Below are 13558 nucleotides of genomic sequence, written 5' to 3' on the forward strand. Positions count from 1 at the left end.
TTATTTTTTTAAAAAACAATCTTTATTTTACATACCAATTCCACTTCTCCCTCCCATCATTCCACTCCCCCCCACTTCCCCTCACCCCACTCTCTTCTCAGAGAGGGTGAGGCCTCCCACGGACAGTCAACTTGAGGCAGGATCAAGGCCCCCACCCCGCCCCATATCTAGGCTGAGCAAGGAATCCCTCCATAGGGAATGGGCTCCAAAAAGCCAGTTCATGCTCTAGAGATAAATACTGGTTCCACTGCCAGTGGCCCCACAAACTGCTCAAGCCACACAACTGTCACCACATTCTAAAGGCCTAGTTGGGTCCAATGCAGGTTCCCCAGATGTTAGTCCAAACTCAGTGAGCTCAACTAACTTGGGTCAGCTGTTTCTGTGTCTTTCCCCATCATGTTTTTACCCCTTTGCTCATATTATTGCTCCTCCCTCTTTACTGCTGGACTCCAGGAGCTTTGTCCAGTGCTTAGTTGTGGATCTCTGCATCTGCTTCCATAGGTTACTGGTTAATTGATGACAATTAAGTAGTCATCAATCTGATTATAGGGGAAGGGCAGCTAAGGCATCCTCTCTCCTATTGTTTAAGGTCTTAGCTGGGGTCATTGTTGTGAATTCTTGGCAATTTCCCTAGTACCAGGTTTCTTACTAAACCCATAACGGCTCCCTCTATCAAGATATCTTTCCTAGTTCTCCCTCTCTGACCTTTACACAACTCGACTTTCCCAGTCCTTCATGTTCTCTTTCCCACTCCTCTTTCTTCCCGCTCCACTGTCCTTCCACCCTCCAGCCTTCCCCCATGCTCCCAATCTACTCCGGAGATCTTGTCTATTTACCCTTCCTGGGGGCGGGGAATCCATGCATGTATCTCTTAGGGTCCTCCTTATTTCCTGGCTTCTCTGGGTTTGTGGACTCTGGGTTGGTTATCCTTTGCTTTATGTCTAATATCCACTTAGGAGTGAGTACATAAAATGTTTGTTTTTCTATGTCTGGGTCACCTCACTTAGCATGGTTTTTTTTTTTTCTAGTTCTGTCCATTTGTCCAGGCATTTATTTTACAGAATTATCGGCACATTCACAGAAAGTATAAATAGAAGGTTCTTCAGTCAGGCATTGTTTACAAGAGGAGAAATAACAAACATTCAGCAGTAAGGTATGGTTAAATAAATTCTGATATATGTACACAATAAAGTATAATGCAGTTATAAAAGGTCAACTGATATGGGTATCTGTAAGACATAGAGTATAAAGAAGGCAAAACCCCCTACCGGGTTGTCTTGTCCAGTCTCGATATGAGGGCTTTCCCCTTGTCTTACTGTATGTCATTTTGCCCTGTTTGGCTGTTTTTTTCTTGCTCTTTTCAAAAGAGGAAAAGGAGGGAGAGTGGATTTGGAGGAGAGGGGAGGTGGGGAGGGAAGCTAGAAGAAGTAGAGAGAGGAGAAATTGTGGTTGGAATGTGTTGTATGAGAGAAAAAAATCCGCTTTTAATACAAAAAATAAAGGTAAACTCTTTATATTGTTATGTACATAGTAAAGTAATATCAAAAGATGAATTTTTGCATATCAAAAAGAAAACATCTACAGAAGAAACTAACTAGACTGTGTGCTTATAACATATTCAGTGAGAAGATGGGATGTGCGGAGGGGAAGAAAGGTTGTCACTAAATACATTTTAATATTAATTAATTTTGAGCCACACAAATATATGTTTAAAGCATGCCAATTACTTGAATTAGAAATTAGGAACATATCTTAAGAGAAAAATAAGATGTTGTTCATGCTAAAGTTATATAAATGAGTAGCAGTGTTCGGAGCTAATGTTTGCATTTTAAGAGTAATTTTTCAGGAAAATGAAGGCCTAATTACTGATTAATAATGGTTGATTGCATGGCTGTAACAAGCTGAGAAAGTTTCATTTTAAAGATGTACCCCCACGAATATTTCTGAATAACAAAGAGGGAAAGCCGTGCTCTACAGAGAAGCCTGGCGAATACCTTCACAAAAGACTAAGGAGGGCATCACCACCGCTAAGACACAGAAAGACCACATACTGCCTAATGGGAATTGATGAGAGAGTCACAGAATCCCTTGAGTGAAATCTCAGGTGCTAATAACTATAGTATAATCCTTAAGAAATATCCAACGTTAATACTGGAGCCTTCTGCAAAACAGCTGCTCCATTGCCTTTGAAGGCATGATGATCATGAAGGGGAAGAGAAGAAGGAATTATTTCAGAAGGAGGAAGCCTCGAGGTGCTGTTGAGAGCAGTGTTAAACTCTATGAAACCTTAGATGCTAGGAATGGATCAGGTGGAAGCTACTGATCTTGGCAGGTATCACATGGCTTTGGAGGAGAATGCCCATGTCCATAAAGACACAACTGTTCTGATGTCATGGCTATAAAGTTTGCAGCTTACTCCTCAATGGTCCAAGTGGTAAATCAAAGAGCTTGAGCAATATTTAAAAATGTTCTGACATCAATAATTTTGAGATACAAAATTGAAATAAAGGCACTTATCTTCCTGTCCTAACCCATGCAAAAGTTCTCCACTGGACCCTGGGCAAACTCCAAGGAGTTATTTGCTGTGGATTATCTTCCTCCTGATGCCTGAGCATTAAAAGAATGAATAACTACTGATGTGCCCTATTTATTTTAAAATATATTTATCAGTAACTATTTCTATTGATTGACTTTCTAGACCTTGTTTTCCTATATAAGAATGGGATTAGCGGCAAGAAAGATGGCTCAGCAGTGAACAGCACTTTCTACTCTTCAGAGGACTGAAGTTTGGTTCCCAGCTCCAAAATCAGGAAGGACAAAACCACCTGTACCTCCAGTTCCAGGAGATCCAACTCCCTCTTCTGCTCTCTGAACGCACGTACATCCATGGGTACAGAGCAGCACATGGACTCTCATATACACATAATCTTAAAAAATAGAATGAAGTTTTTAACGATTTGATGTGTGCATTCAATGACTATCTACCTCATAGAATTATCCACTGCAAACAATTAACACCATGTTGGCATAAAATATGCAACCAAAAAAATATTGAACATGCTGACAGAAGGAAAGTACCAGTTTGGGCCTAGAATATATTCTGTATTTTTTTTTTGAATAAAAACTTGTCTTACTTTTATTGCATGTGTACTGGGATAAGTGCGTGCATGTGCACCACATGTATGCCCGCATCCACTTGACATCTCACAACTGTCTGGAAGCGGGGAATTGAACCAGTGTCTTTGCAAGAGTAACAAGCAGTCTTGACTGGTAAGCAATCGCTTTTGCCCTCTGGTAAGTATTTCAAAACTTGAATGGTGATGTGCTCACAAATTTCTCCCCATTTGACTTTCCAGTTAACAAAAGATTCAGTAGAAACAAAGGCCTACTACCAGGAAGCCTGAAGATTCACAACAAATCAAAATGTACTTACTAGAAAGATAACTATCTAAGAAACAAACGAAAGCTACCTGCAAAAAATAAAAAATAAAGAAATAAAAAGAAAGCTACCTGCAATTTTTCTTCCTTTGAGGTAAGAGCTCACCACAGGAAACCCCATCTGACCTTGAACTTGTGCTCACTGTCCCAGCCTCACCAGAGCTGCCTACAGGCATAGACTACCATGTCAACTTGGCTTCCTTTTTAAGAAAAATTCAATACTAATAAATAATAAAGTTGTTCATACTTTATGAGATATGTTTGAGGATATTATTATCTAATATTTCACACATTTGTACTGTAACTTAGCAAAGTTTATTACTCAAAGTATATTTAAAAGTAAGTTCTTTTTTTAAATAAACTTTTTTTAAAAGGAAACATTATTTCTGGGTGTTCACAGATAAAGAATGGCTAATGTCTAATTAAGGTTACAAGTTAAGGACAAGCGAATCAAAGCCCTCTGCAGGCTCCTGGCTCCCTGTGTGTTATTGCTCTAAGCATAATCAAATATTTATTGAGTGTCCAAGCAGAGCTGCAAGTGAAAGAGATATGTAAGACAGACCCTCAGGGCACATTTTTTATTAACAAAATGTTTAAATTAAAGAGAAATTGAATCTCTGTTGAGTGTCTGCATAGGACAGATGTTTAAGCTATTATACTTGTGGCAGGAGGATTCCACAAAGAAAATCACAAATCCAAATACCAGACATAGAAGGTTGTTTTAAATACTGAAAAAAAAAATACGAGGTTAGAATTTTAGAATTTTAAACTACTCTTTTTACTTATCCATCTGTTACTTTTCCGATTACAGTGAAGACAGGGACGGAAAGGGTTCTGGAGAGAGGCGGAGGTTGAGATCCTCCATTGGAAAAGGAGGAATAACAGAGATCTGTAATCTACGCTGGCCTTCACCCTCCTCCTGCCCTCTTCTAACACAAACACAGAGATACAGAGGCTACTGTCAACACTACCAGGATCCCACACCCTCACCTCAGAGTAATAAACAGTTACTTCCATATATAATTTCTCACTGGCAATATTTTAGAAAAACTACTTTTTTAAACCTCTAGGATCTGCTAATGAGTTTTTTTTTTTTTTTTAGGCCAAAATGGCAGGAGCCATTTAGGGTTTAAGTTTTTATTTGCAAAAGAAATGCCAATGTCTGTATATTCCAAAAGAAATACCTTCAAAAATAAAAACCTGGTCATGAATATGCTGTATAAAAGTGGCTGGTCTTGTAGATAATTTGGAGTTTTACCTCTAGTTCCTTTGTTTTTTTCACATGCTCCAGGTTAGGATTTAGCAAGATTCCTGAAATTGGACTCTACTGGTTTTGAAATAGCCAGAGGAGAAAGACAGAAATACAGGAGCTGGAGAGACAGCTCAGCCATTAGGAGTACTTGCTGCTCTTGCAGTGGACCCAAGTTCAGTTCCCAGCATCCATATGAGGTGGCTCACAGCCATGAGCAACTCTAGCTCCAGGGATGTAATGCTGACTTCTGGCCTCTGAAGCACCTACCCACACATACACAAATGAAAATCTTTCTCAAAAGGGCAACAGCGCAAAAGAAATTAAGCATGGAAATTAAGAGTGGCTAAATTAACCGACTCTGTGGCCATCTCCCCCCACAAAGGAAACCTGTACCAGACAGCAGCAGATCAGAATGGATTGATCAACATCATGGCAACGGATATAACAATGGAGCTGAGAAGAAAGTTGGGATCACGTGGTAAAGTCAAGGTGAGAGAAAACTGAAAACACCACTCAAAAGGCCGGACACAATGGCTGCTGGCTGCTGCCCTGAGGAAATGAAATTTTCTCATAGGTCTTCAGAAAGGAAAACAGTGAAATGCTCAGTGCTGCCAATGTCAAGCTGAAGTAGTATCATGCTGCACCTTCAAGTGGTCTTTATTGTACATCGATGACATAGGACCAAGAGTAGCTTAGCTAAAATAAAATCCACCAGCACAACTTATGAACAGTCTGTATAAACTAAAATGCATTAAAATATTCATCACAGAAATCATCCCACTGACTGGAGTGCCTCGCAGGGAAATGAGGAGATACACTTTATATTTTGAATTCTGCCTCCTTTCCTGAAAAATAAATCTATTACAACATTGATGCTGGAGGAGTTTTGTACCACTGAGCTAGCCCTCGGGCCCTGTCCTTGATTTTTTCTTTTTTGGAACACTATGAAAGTCTAACAAGCAAACATGCAGCTACCACTCTCTACATTTTGATCCAGAAGAATGTTAAGCACGATGTACTCACCAAAAGAGTTCTTCTAAGATGTTTTAAAATTTACACGTCAACGTTTTAATAAGTGACTTGAGAATACTATAGGAAGGTACTCCTCACTCCCAGCCCCAAGCTCCAAAGTCAGTTCATGACCTCTGCCAGGAAACACTGTGTTCTCAACAGCATATGCAATCCTGAGACTCGAATAAGACCCTATCTTAAAATTCTTTTCCGGGATGCTGTATTAGAGGTGCTAGAGGCACAAAAACAAATGACTAAGAAGAAAACAGCCATGTTGAACAATTCCAGACTTAACAGCCTCCTGTCTGTGGACAACTTTCACTACCTCTCATCAGATATTCACTAGGGTTGCCTCGAAAACTGTTTTTCATAAGTTTCTATAAATACGACATATAAATTACTACAAGTCAAGCCAATGAATCCTTGAATGGGAGTCTAGCAAAAGAATATTGAAACAAAAGAAATTCACGGCATCCTCGGGTACATTCTGGCTCTTGGTTACAGCAACACTCTCACCCATCCCACAGCCCCTCTTAGCTATGTATACGTGAATGCAGATGTTGCTACATATTTGCCTGGGAGCAGTTACACTTAGCAGTTCTCATTCTGATCCAGAATTTACACTATCCTGTTCTTGCTTTGTCATGAGAACCTAGCTTTTCAAGTCTCCGAGCCATAGAATGTATGGTAGCTGGAATAAATCATTTCTGGAAGTAACAGTCCCACTCCGTGGTTGATCACATAGTGTCTTTTTTATAATACTGATCGCAAATCATGAAGGAAAGTTTGTGAGATGCCATTTAGGAGAAATTGATAAAAGTAAATATACAAGGAGGAAATCTTCCCTCCCATTGGACAGGTGTTTTGTGGTCATGGTAGCATTTGGACATGTTGCATGCGGAGCTGCTGAGACACACACCACTACAAGAACACACAAAAAGAGGAAACATGGCTGAAAATATGACTCGGTGTATAAACTATTTGCCACCCACGTGTGAGGACCAGAATTCAGGATCCACGATCTCCACGAACGCCAGGGGATAGAACACGGTGGCAGTCTACCAGTAATGACAGCAGCAGGGAGACAAAGATGGGTGATCCCCAAATCAAGCTGGTTAGCTAGACCAGCAAGTTATATGTTCAGTAAGAGACCCTGTCTTAAGATAGGAGGTAAAGATTAATCAAAAAAAGACATCCACCATCAAGCTCCTCTCGTTACATGCATGTACCTACACATATGGGAACATACATACATACATTCAAAACATACATACTATATAGAGACACACACAAAGAGAGAAGAAAACATATGTGCACATCATATTAGGAATAAGGTATAAGGAATGAAGTAACAATTGAATGGTCAGGGAACAGAGGCGAGCCAGCAAATCTCCAAAAAGGTGCAGCTTTCCTTCCTCCTGTCATGGCGACAGCTTGCTACATTAATATTCTTATCTCCTTGGCTTCCTAGAATCAGAGAGCAGGCAATCGTTCTCTGTGCAGATTTAGCACACCACTAAGAACATTTGGAAATTAATAACCACCATTTGAGGATGAGAGTAAAACATTGTTTCAAAAATAGCAAGTCACACAGAGCAAGTAGCAGCCTGAATTAATTTGGTATCTGCTTGGAGCTACTGAAAATGGCTATATGCAAATTCATATTATAATGATCTTATGAAAATGTATTTTTTTTTGCTCACACAAATATAGTACTAAACAGCTATGGCATTATATCTAGATCCAAATTTCAGTCTATGCACATATTGCTAAATGTCAAATGTATTCATATTCATTTATATCTGAATGCTGCATTGAGTGAAAAACTATAAATCATTCATTCCAAAATAAAAATAAAAATAAAAGGATATGCAGCCATATTTAGCACCACAGATGAACTTTATTTATTTTACAGTTAGGTGGGGAAGTGAATAAGCATTTTCAAACAGAAGCTCTGACTGAAAACTTAACCAAACTGCAAAGTACACTAGCTCCCACACATCTTCGTTTCTCCTCAGGATATCATCAGTCTTTCTCACCCTCTCCTTCCTTTACCTTCAATGGGCAGTCTCTGTTTCATTGAAGACCTAGCAAAGACCCTCTAGTAGAGCACACAGCACATCCCAGGCCATCACTCAATGTTCTCCCTTCATTAGTCTCTATCCAACTGCTTGAATAGCTGTCTCCTAGCTGGAAAGCTGGTGAAATGCTGAATGGCCCTAATTAGATTGGTTTCTTTCACTCACCCACTGAATTTCCTACCGGAAGTCAAGCTATATAAATTTCCTCTCTCCCTTCTCACTAGCTGTTTATTCTTTGATTGTCCCACTATCACGGACCTCTTAGTGCTGGAATAAGTCAAAGCCAAGGCCAGGATTTCTTTCTTCATGACTCTCTCTCCTTAGTGTCATCTCAGCTAATCCTAGAGTTTCTAAGGCCGCCATTTTGCTATCAATTTTTAAATACTATCTCAATACTACCTCTAACTGAGGCCCTCCCAAACCCCCAAGGGACTTCTGTGTCTCTTTATACTTCACTACTATATGTATCCACTTTGATACTGATAGACACATCAATTTTACATGCCCAAGTCCGAGTTCCTCCTATTCCCCCTTAAATTCATTCTTTCCAGAACCTTCCCCTTCCTAACTAATGTTAAATAGTTCCTTCCATTTACTCAGTCCTCAAAGTGCAGAATCTTTCTACCTTCCCTAATCGCACTGTAAACAACCCACCAACAAAGAGCTCTTCCTCTCAAAGATACTCCAGGTGTGACCACTTCACCTCTTTTTCACACCACCAAGAACAGCCTTAAGTGAGTAATTACTTGGATGGTTTTCCTCACCATCTAACGTGTACGATTCATGAGGACCAGTCCTCCTGACCTTCCTCCTTGTCCTTCTCCTGCCTAGAACAGACACTCCCACAGCAGCTACTCAACAAAATTCCACCTCTTCTCAAAATGTCACTTTATTGTGATCTGAAGTGGCAGATTTCTAAGCTTCTTCTTCTTTACTTACTTTATTTCTCGGTATTGAGAACCACCATCATTTGCCTCTCATCAGCTAGAAATGACAAAGTTAGTTCAGCCGCCTGTCCACGAGATGACAAGGAGCGAGTCTGTTCTCTACCTGTCTGTCTCCAATTAACCCTTCTCTGCAACCCACCACTACCTCTTCGGTTCAAGATCTCACTAGATCTGCACAAAATATAGAGTTTCCTTTCCTTTAGCTGATGAGAAAGGCTCCCAGCCCAACTGCTTCCATCCTCCTGGTAGTTACATCCCCTCGGTTCTCTGGTCCCTTCAGCCCACACATCCATCTAGATTCCCCCAATTTGGCATGCGTTTTGAACTTCTACCACCTTTAATAATATCTATTTTCCACATTCTCCCTACATGTCAATGAGCAATGTATTTGCCATTTACAGGACCTAACACAAACATCACTTCCCCATGGCATCAAAATAATAACGGCTAACAACTACTGTGTGTGTATGCTATAATGGAAGCAATTTACTAGCACTGTAACATTCAATTTTTAAACAAGTCTACTAGAAAGATACCAATAATTTCTATTAAAAAACATGATGTAAAGAGAGGCTAAAATTATTAAAAAAATTTGTCCTTCAAGAGTTGTTTGCAAGTCTATCTAATTCCAAAGCATAAATAACAAACCTTTCAATGAGCAGCTGATTTGACTTTGAAATAAGCATTCTGCTTTTAGGAAGCAGATGTCACTTTGAAACTACTCATTTGTTGTTTTGAGATAAGAAGTTCAGACCACAAACTCTAACAAGCGCCCATTTTACAATAAGCTGGGTAGTAAGTCCAAAAATTCACTGTCAAACACGGTTTTAGATATATATAAACATGTCAGTGGTGGATATATCTATGTGAGGAGAAAAAGTGACCATAGTGCCATTATTAGCTAGCTCCCATATACAGAAAAAAAAAAAAGATTAGAGCCTTGTATTACTTACTACTCAACCCAGTTCAAAGTCACCTGGTGTATTCAGCATGACCTCTACAGTGATACTCTGCTGCTGTCTTTATAAGCAGACATTGTTATCCTCCTAACTTTTGAATACTCGATAGCAGCTTCATTTCACCCAGCTTCTCATTACAAGTTGTTTATTGTTGCTTATTGACATTGCACACGGCATCCCGCCCTGAACTGGGCTTGATAGAGCCTCCAAAGACAGCCTCAGGAGGACTCCATAGAAATGGCCCCAAGGCTGTCTCCAAAGTGGCCCTGTCTCAGTTGCCGTGGTAAACAACTAGGCAGATTGCTATATTCAGTTCGCTGCCAGGGTCGCCATGGTGACTGCGAAGGCCTGCTCCTTAGAAGGACCTCACAAGGGCAGGTTTCCATGGTGACACCCATCCTGCATATTTCCAAGCAATATTTTTTTGGATGTCCAGTGGCCAATCATGGCAGATTCATTCGTGGGTGATTCCGAAAGGTTGCTAACAATGCATCATGGCACATGGGGATTTTAGTCTGTATAAAACACGAGACTGTGGTGGGCATAGCTATGTGATGAGTGAAAGAACATATAAACACAGGATTTAAAAATGTACATGCGGAACTTTACAAATCATTAAACTAGACAGATCTGTTTTGATGAGTAATAAAGTAAAATTTTAAAACCTGTCAATGACTATACATCAATTAAAAAAAAAACTTGCAATGCTTCCCTTAAATATGACTGCTTCAAACCTTCATTTCAGGATATAGTAGAATAATTCAATTTTAAAAATTCCCCAATTTTATAACAACTATGAGGGAATTAAATACAGTGGGCATCAAACACACACACATACCACACACACACATACCACACACATACACAATATATTAATTAATTAACTTTAAATTTAAAAAATTACTTAAGGTAGGAGGCAGGGGCCCCCTGAACAAATGCTGCCTTTGTAAATCATGTTATTATTTCCTGGAAACGTTAAAGTCTCTAGTATTTACTCGCGTAGAAAATTTTGACTAAGCACTAGTCTTAAGGATTATTAAAATAATTTAACGAATAGAAAATAAATACTGATGTTCAAATGATTTAATTAAAATTTCTGTATATGTGTCTACTCTTTTTTCCTTCCAGTAGACTCTAAGAAAACAAGACCAACACAAATACAAGCCTGTAGGGAAAATGTTAATTTTCCATTTCTTCTCTTTCCTCTTCATCACAAGGTAAAGGAAAATATAAATCTTCCTTTGATCACTAAGCTCTTCCATATATATATATATATTCCCCATTATCCTCCTTTGTGGATCGTTTCTCCAGCTCTGGTCACAGAATTTCAGTTTCGAAAATACACAGAATCAAGAAACAAGAGTGAAGTTCCCAGTCAGATTATAATGAAGTGTCAGTGTTTTTCACAAGTTGGGTTTGTAGAGATCTCTTGATTTTAGACTTTGGTAAGTTCTCATGAACCAGAGCAGTTACTGAGATTTTTTATTCTTTCACTAAATATCTACTGAGTGACTGGCACAGTCCACCTCATACGGACCTGGAATACTCAGTGAACAAATCACCAATTCCTGCCCTTAAAGTGCTTTCATTATAGACAGGAAGAGGAGGCAAAGAGGGGAGAGTTGGAGGAGGACACAGGAGACTTTGAAGGAATTAGAAAATAAAATTCTATGTTATAAAATGATTAAAGTAAGGAGAAGGGATCAAAACCCACAACTAGGTCCAGTTGGGTAAGCTACAATGTAACAGTTTCACAGGGGTTTCAAGGATTCCCTGACCACCAATTTGACCAAGTGTACTAAATACCAATCTAAATATTTGTTTAAACTAAAAAAGCATTCTTCGTAGAACATCCAATACAAGTTAATGAGGATGAGTGGATTTCCCTAAGTTTTCACAGTGAAGGAGAGTGGACTGTGACAGACAACAGCATCGGCTCCAGCACTACTGTGTTGCAACAGCACAACTTAGGCAAACTCTCCCTGCCACGCCATCCTCAATCATAAAGATACAAATTGGAATTCTACTGTTAATGTTGAGCGGAAAATATATACAAATTCACCAAAATATCAATACTAAAATGCTATGAACACAATGACATAACATCAGAAATTTAGTTACTCTTAGAGTATCCAGCAAAAAAAATAAATACATCAATTGGACAGGTGCTATGAAAAAAATGTTCGTTGAAACTGAGAATTGATGATGAGGTTTCCCTATGATGGTAAAGCATAAGAATGAATTATAATATACAATTTCATGAGTGAAATTTCCCATGTTATAAAGAAAGGGATTAAATTCAAAAAGGAGTTTATTTGCCAAGACACTTGCAAAGTGTGCATTTTTTTTTCAATGAGTACTGATCTGAAATGATGTTAAGTACTTTTTACATCCACTTCTAACACAGTGTGGCCTTTTGAAATATAGTTCCACATTTCCTTACAGCCCAAGCCAATGAAAGCCACAAAGATAGAGAAACACAAGCGCTAAACTTGAAGACTTACAGGACAGTATGTTAGAGGTTTTTTAGAAGAACTTTGAGTATTCTTTGTTGAATACTAAGAAGTAACCACACAACAAAGCTCTACATCCTTCATTCAGTTTTTAGACAGTGCTGTCTAAATGATTTTATCAACAAATTTAAAGACGTACCAGATCAGCATCGGCTTTTCTGTAGGTCAGAGCTTCAACTTTGGAGTCCAGTTCTGTTTGTATTTGATCTCTTCTTTTCATAACGCCCTTCATATCAAAATAAAAAAGGATAAATCAAGCTGGGGTTTGCTGTAATATTCTCCTCCCATAACAACTATTTTTATTTTTGAATATTAATAATCATGGGGAATATAGTTCTGATGTAATCAATCATTTGGGGTAATAATATTTTATATAGTTTAGCTTTCTTTACTTTTTAAAATCTCAACTGTTATCAATATTTAAAAATAATTTATATAAATGTTTTATTATGCTTCCCAAAGCACATTTTATCAGTTTAAGCACTACGTGTATGCTGATGGCAAAGTCTTCAAAGAGACCAGAATCAGAACAAATAAGCAAAAAATTCTCTCATCCACTGGTGAATCTGAGGGAGACCTGGGTCACTAACCTGTAAATATCTATAATCATTGGAGCATCTCATTTGACCCCAAAAGGACAGTTAATCAAACTACCAACTACAGTACAAACCAGAGAGCTGAAACATGCATTTATATCTTAAGAATTTTACTGTAGCTCAAAGTGTGTAAATATTCATCCACTAGCCAAGCTTTGATGAGAAATCATGGCTTCTTTGATCAACTGATAGCCCGAGCTTATCTTCTTGTATAACTGTAACTTCATGTCTCAGTGTACTTAAACTTAAGGCACCCTTGTGAATCAATGGAAATGCAGGACCCATGCACACCTTTACTTTGCAGGACCCATGCACACCTTTACTATATTTTCCCTGTCTTTCAGATTACCTTTCCTTAGGCAACTAACTTTCTAACAAGATTTAGACTTCAACATCATAGGCACGAGGACTTTTCCCTTGTGGTCATCTTTCCCTGGGCTTAACAATGTTAATTAAGAGGACATTAAATCTGACTCTGGGTAGGGTCATTTCAGGTTCCCTATCCTCAGCTGCCCAAGGAACTAACTGGAGACCTCGGCTTGGGCACCTGGGGGCCACTCTAGGTTCAAGTCTCTTGCCAACCCTAAGGTGGCTCCTTAACTAAGAATTGTGTTTCCGTGCTCCCCTATCCAACCTTCCTTTATCCCAATCCTCCTATAGCAATACTGACGAATATCTTGCATATCATCATAGAACCTTCATCTGGTGATGGATGGAGATAGAGACAGAGACCCACACTGGAGCACTGGACTGAGCTCCCA

The 13558-nt window shown here is 39.0% G+C and overlaps 1 protein-coding gene across 2 annotated transcripts in view; it reads right to left on the minus strand.

Annotated features, from left to right (window-relative positions):
• The window catches only part of Snx7 (sorting nexin 7), an 85539-nt gene that overhangs the window by 30186 nt on the left and 41795 nt on the right, over positions 1–13558 (minus strand). For both annotated transcript variants that reach the window (XM_005357198.2, XM_005357197.2), the window contains exon 7: positions 12341–12427. In XM_005357198.2, coding sequence (XP_005357255.1) covers positions 12341–12427 — 87 coding nt within the window. The remainder of the gene's footprint in view (positions 1–12340; positions 12428–13558) is intronic.

This window comes from Microtus ochrogaster, chromosome 21 (assembly GCF_000317375.1).
Source record: "Microtus ochrogaster isolate Prairie Vole_2 chromosome 21, MicOch1.0, whole genome shotgun sequence".
Lineage (NCBI taxonomy): Eukaryota > Metazoa > Chordata > Mammalia > Rodentia > Cricetidae > Microtus > Microtus ochrogaster.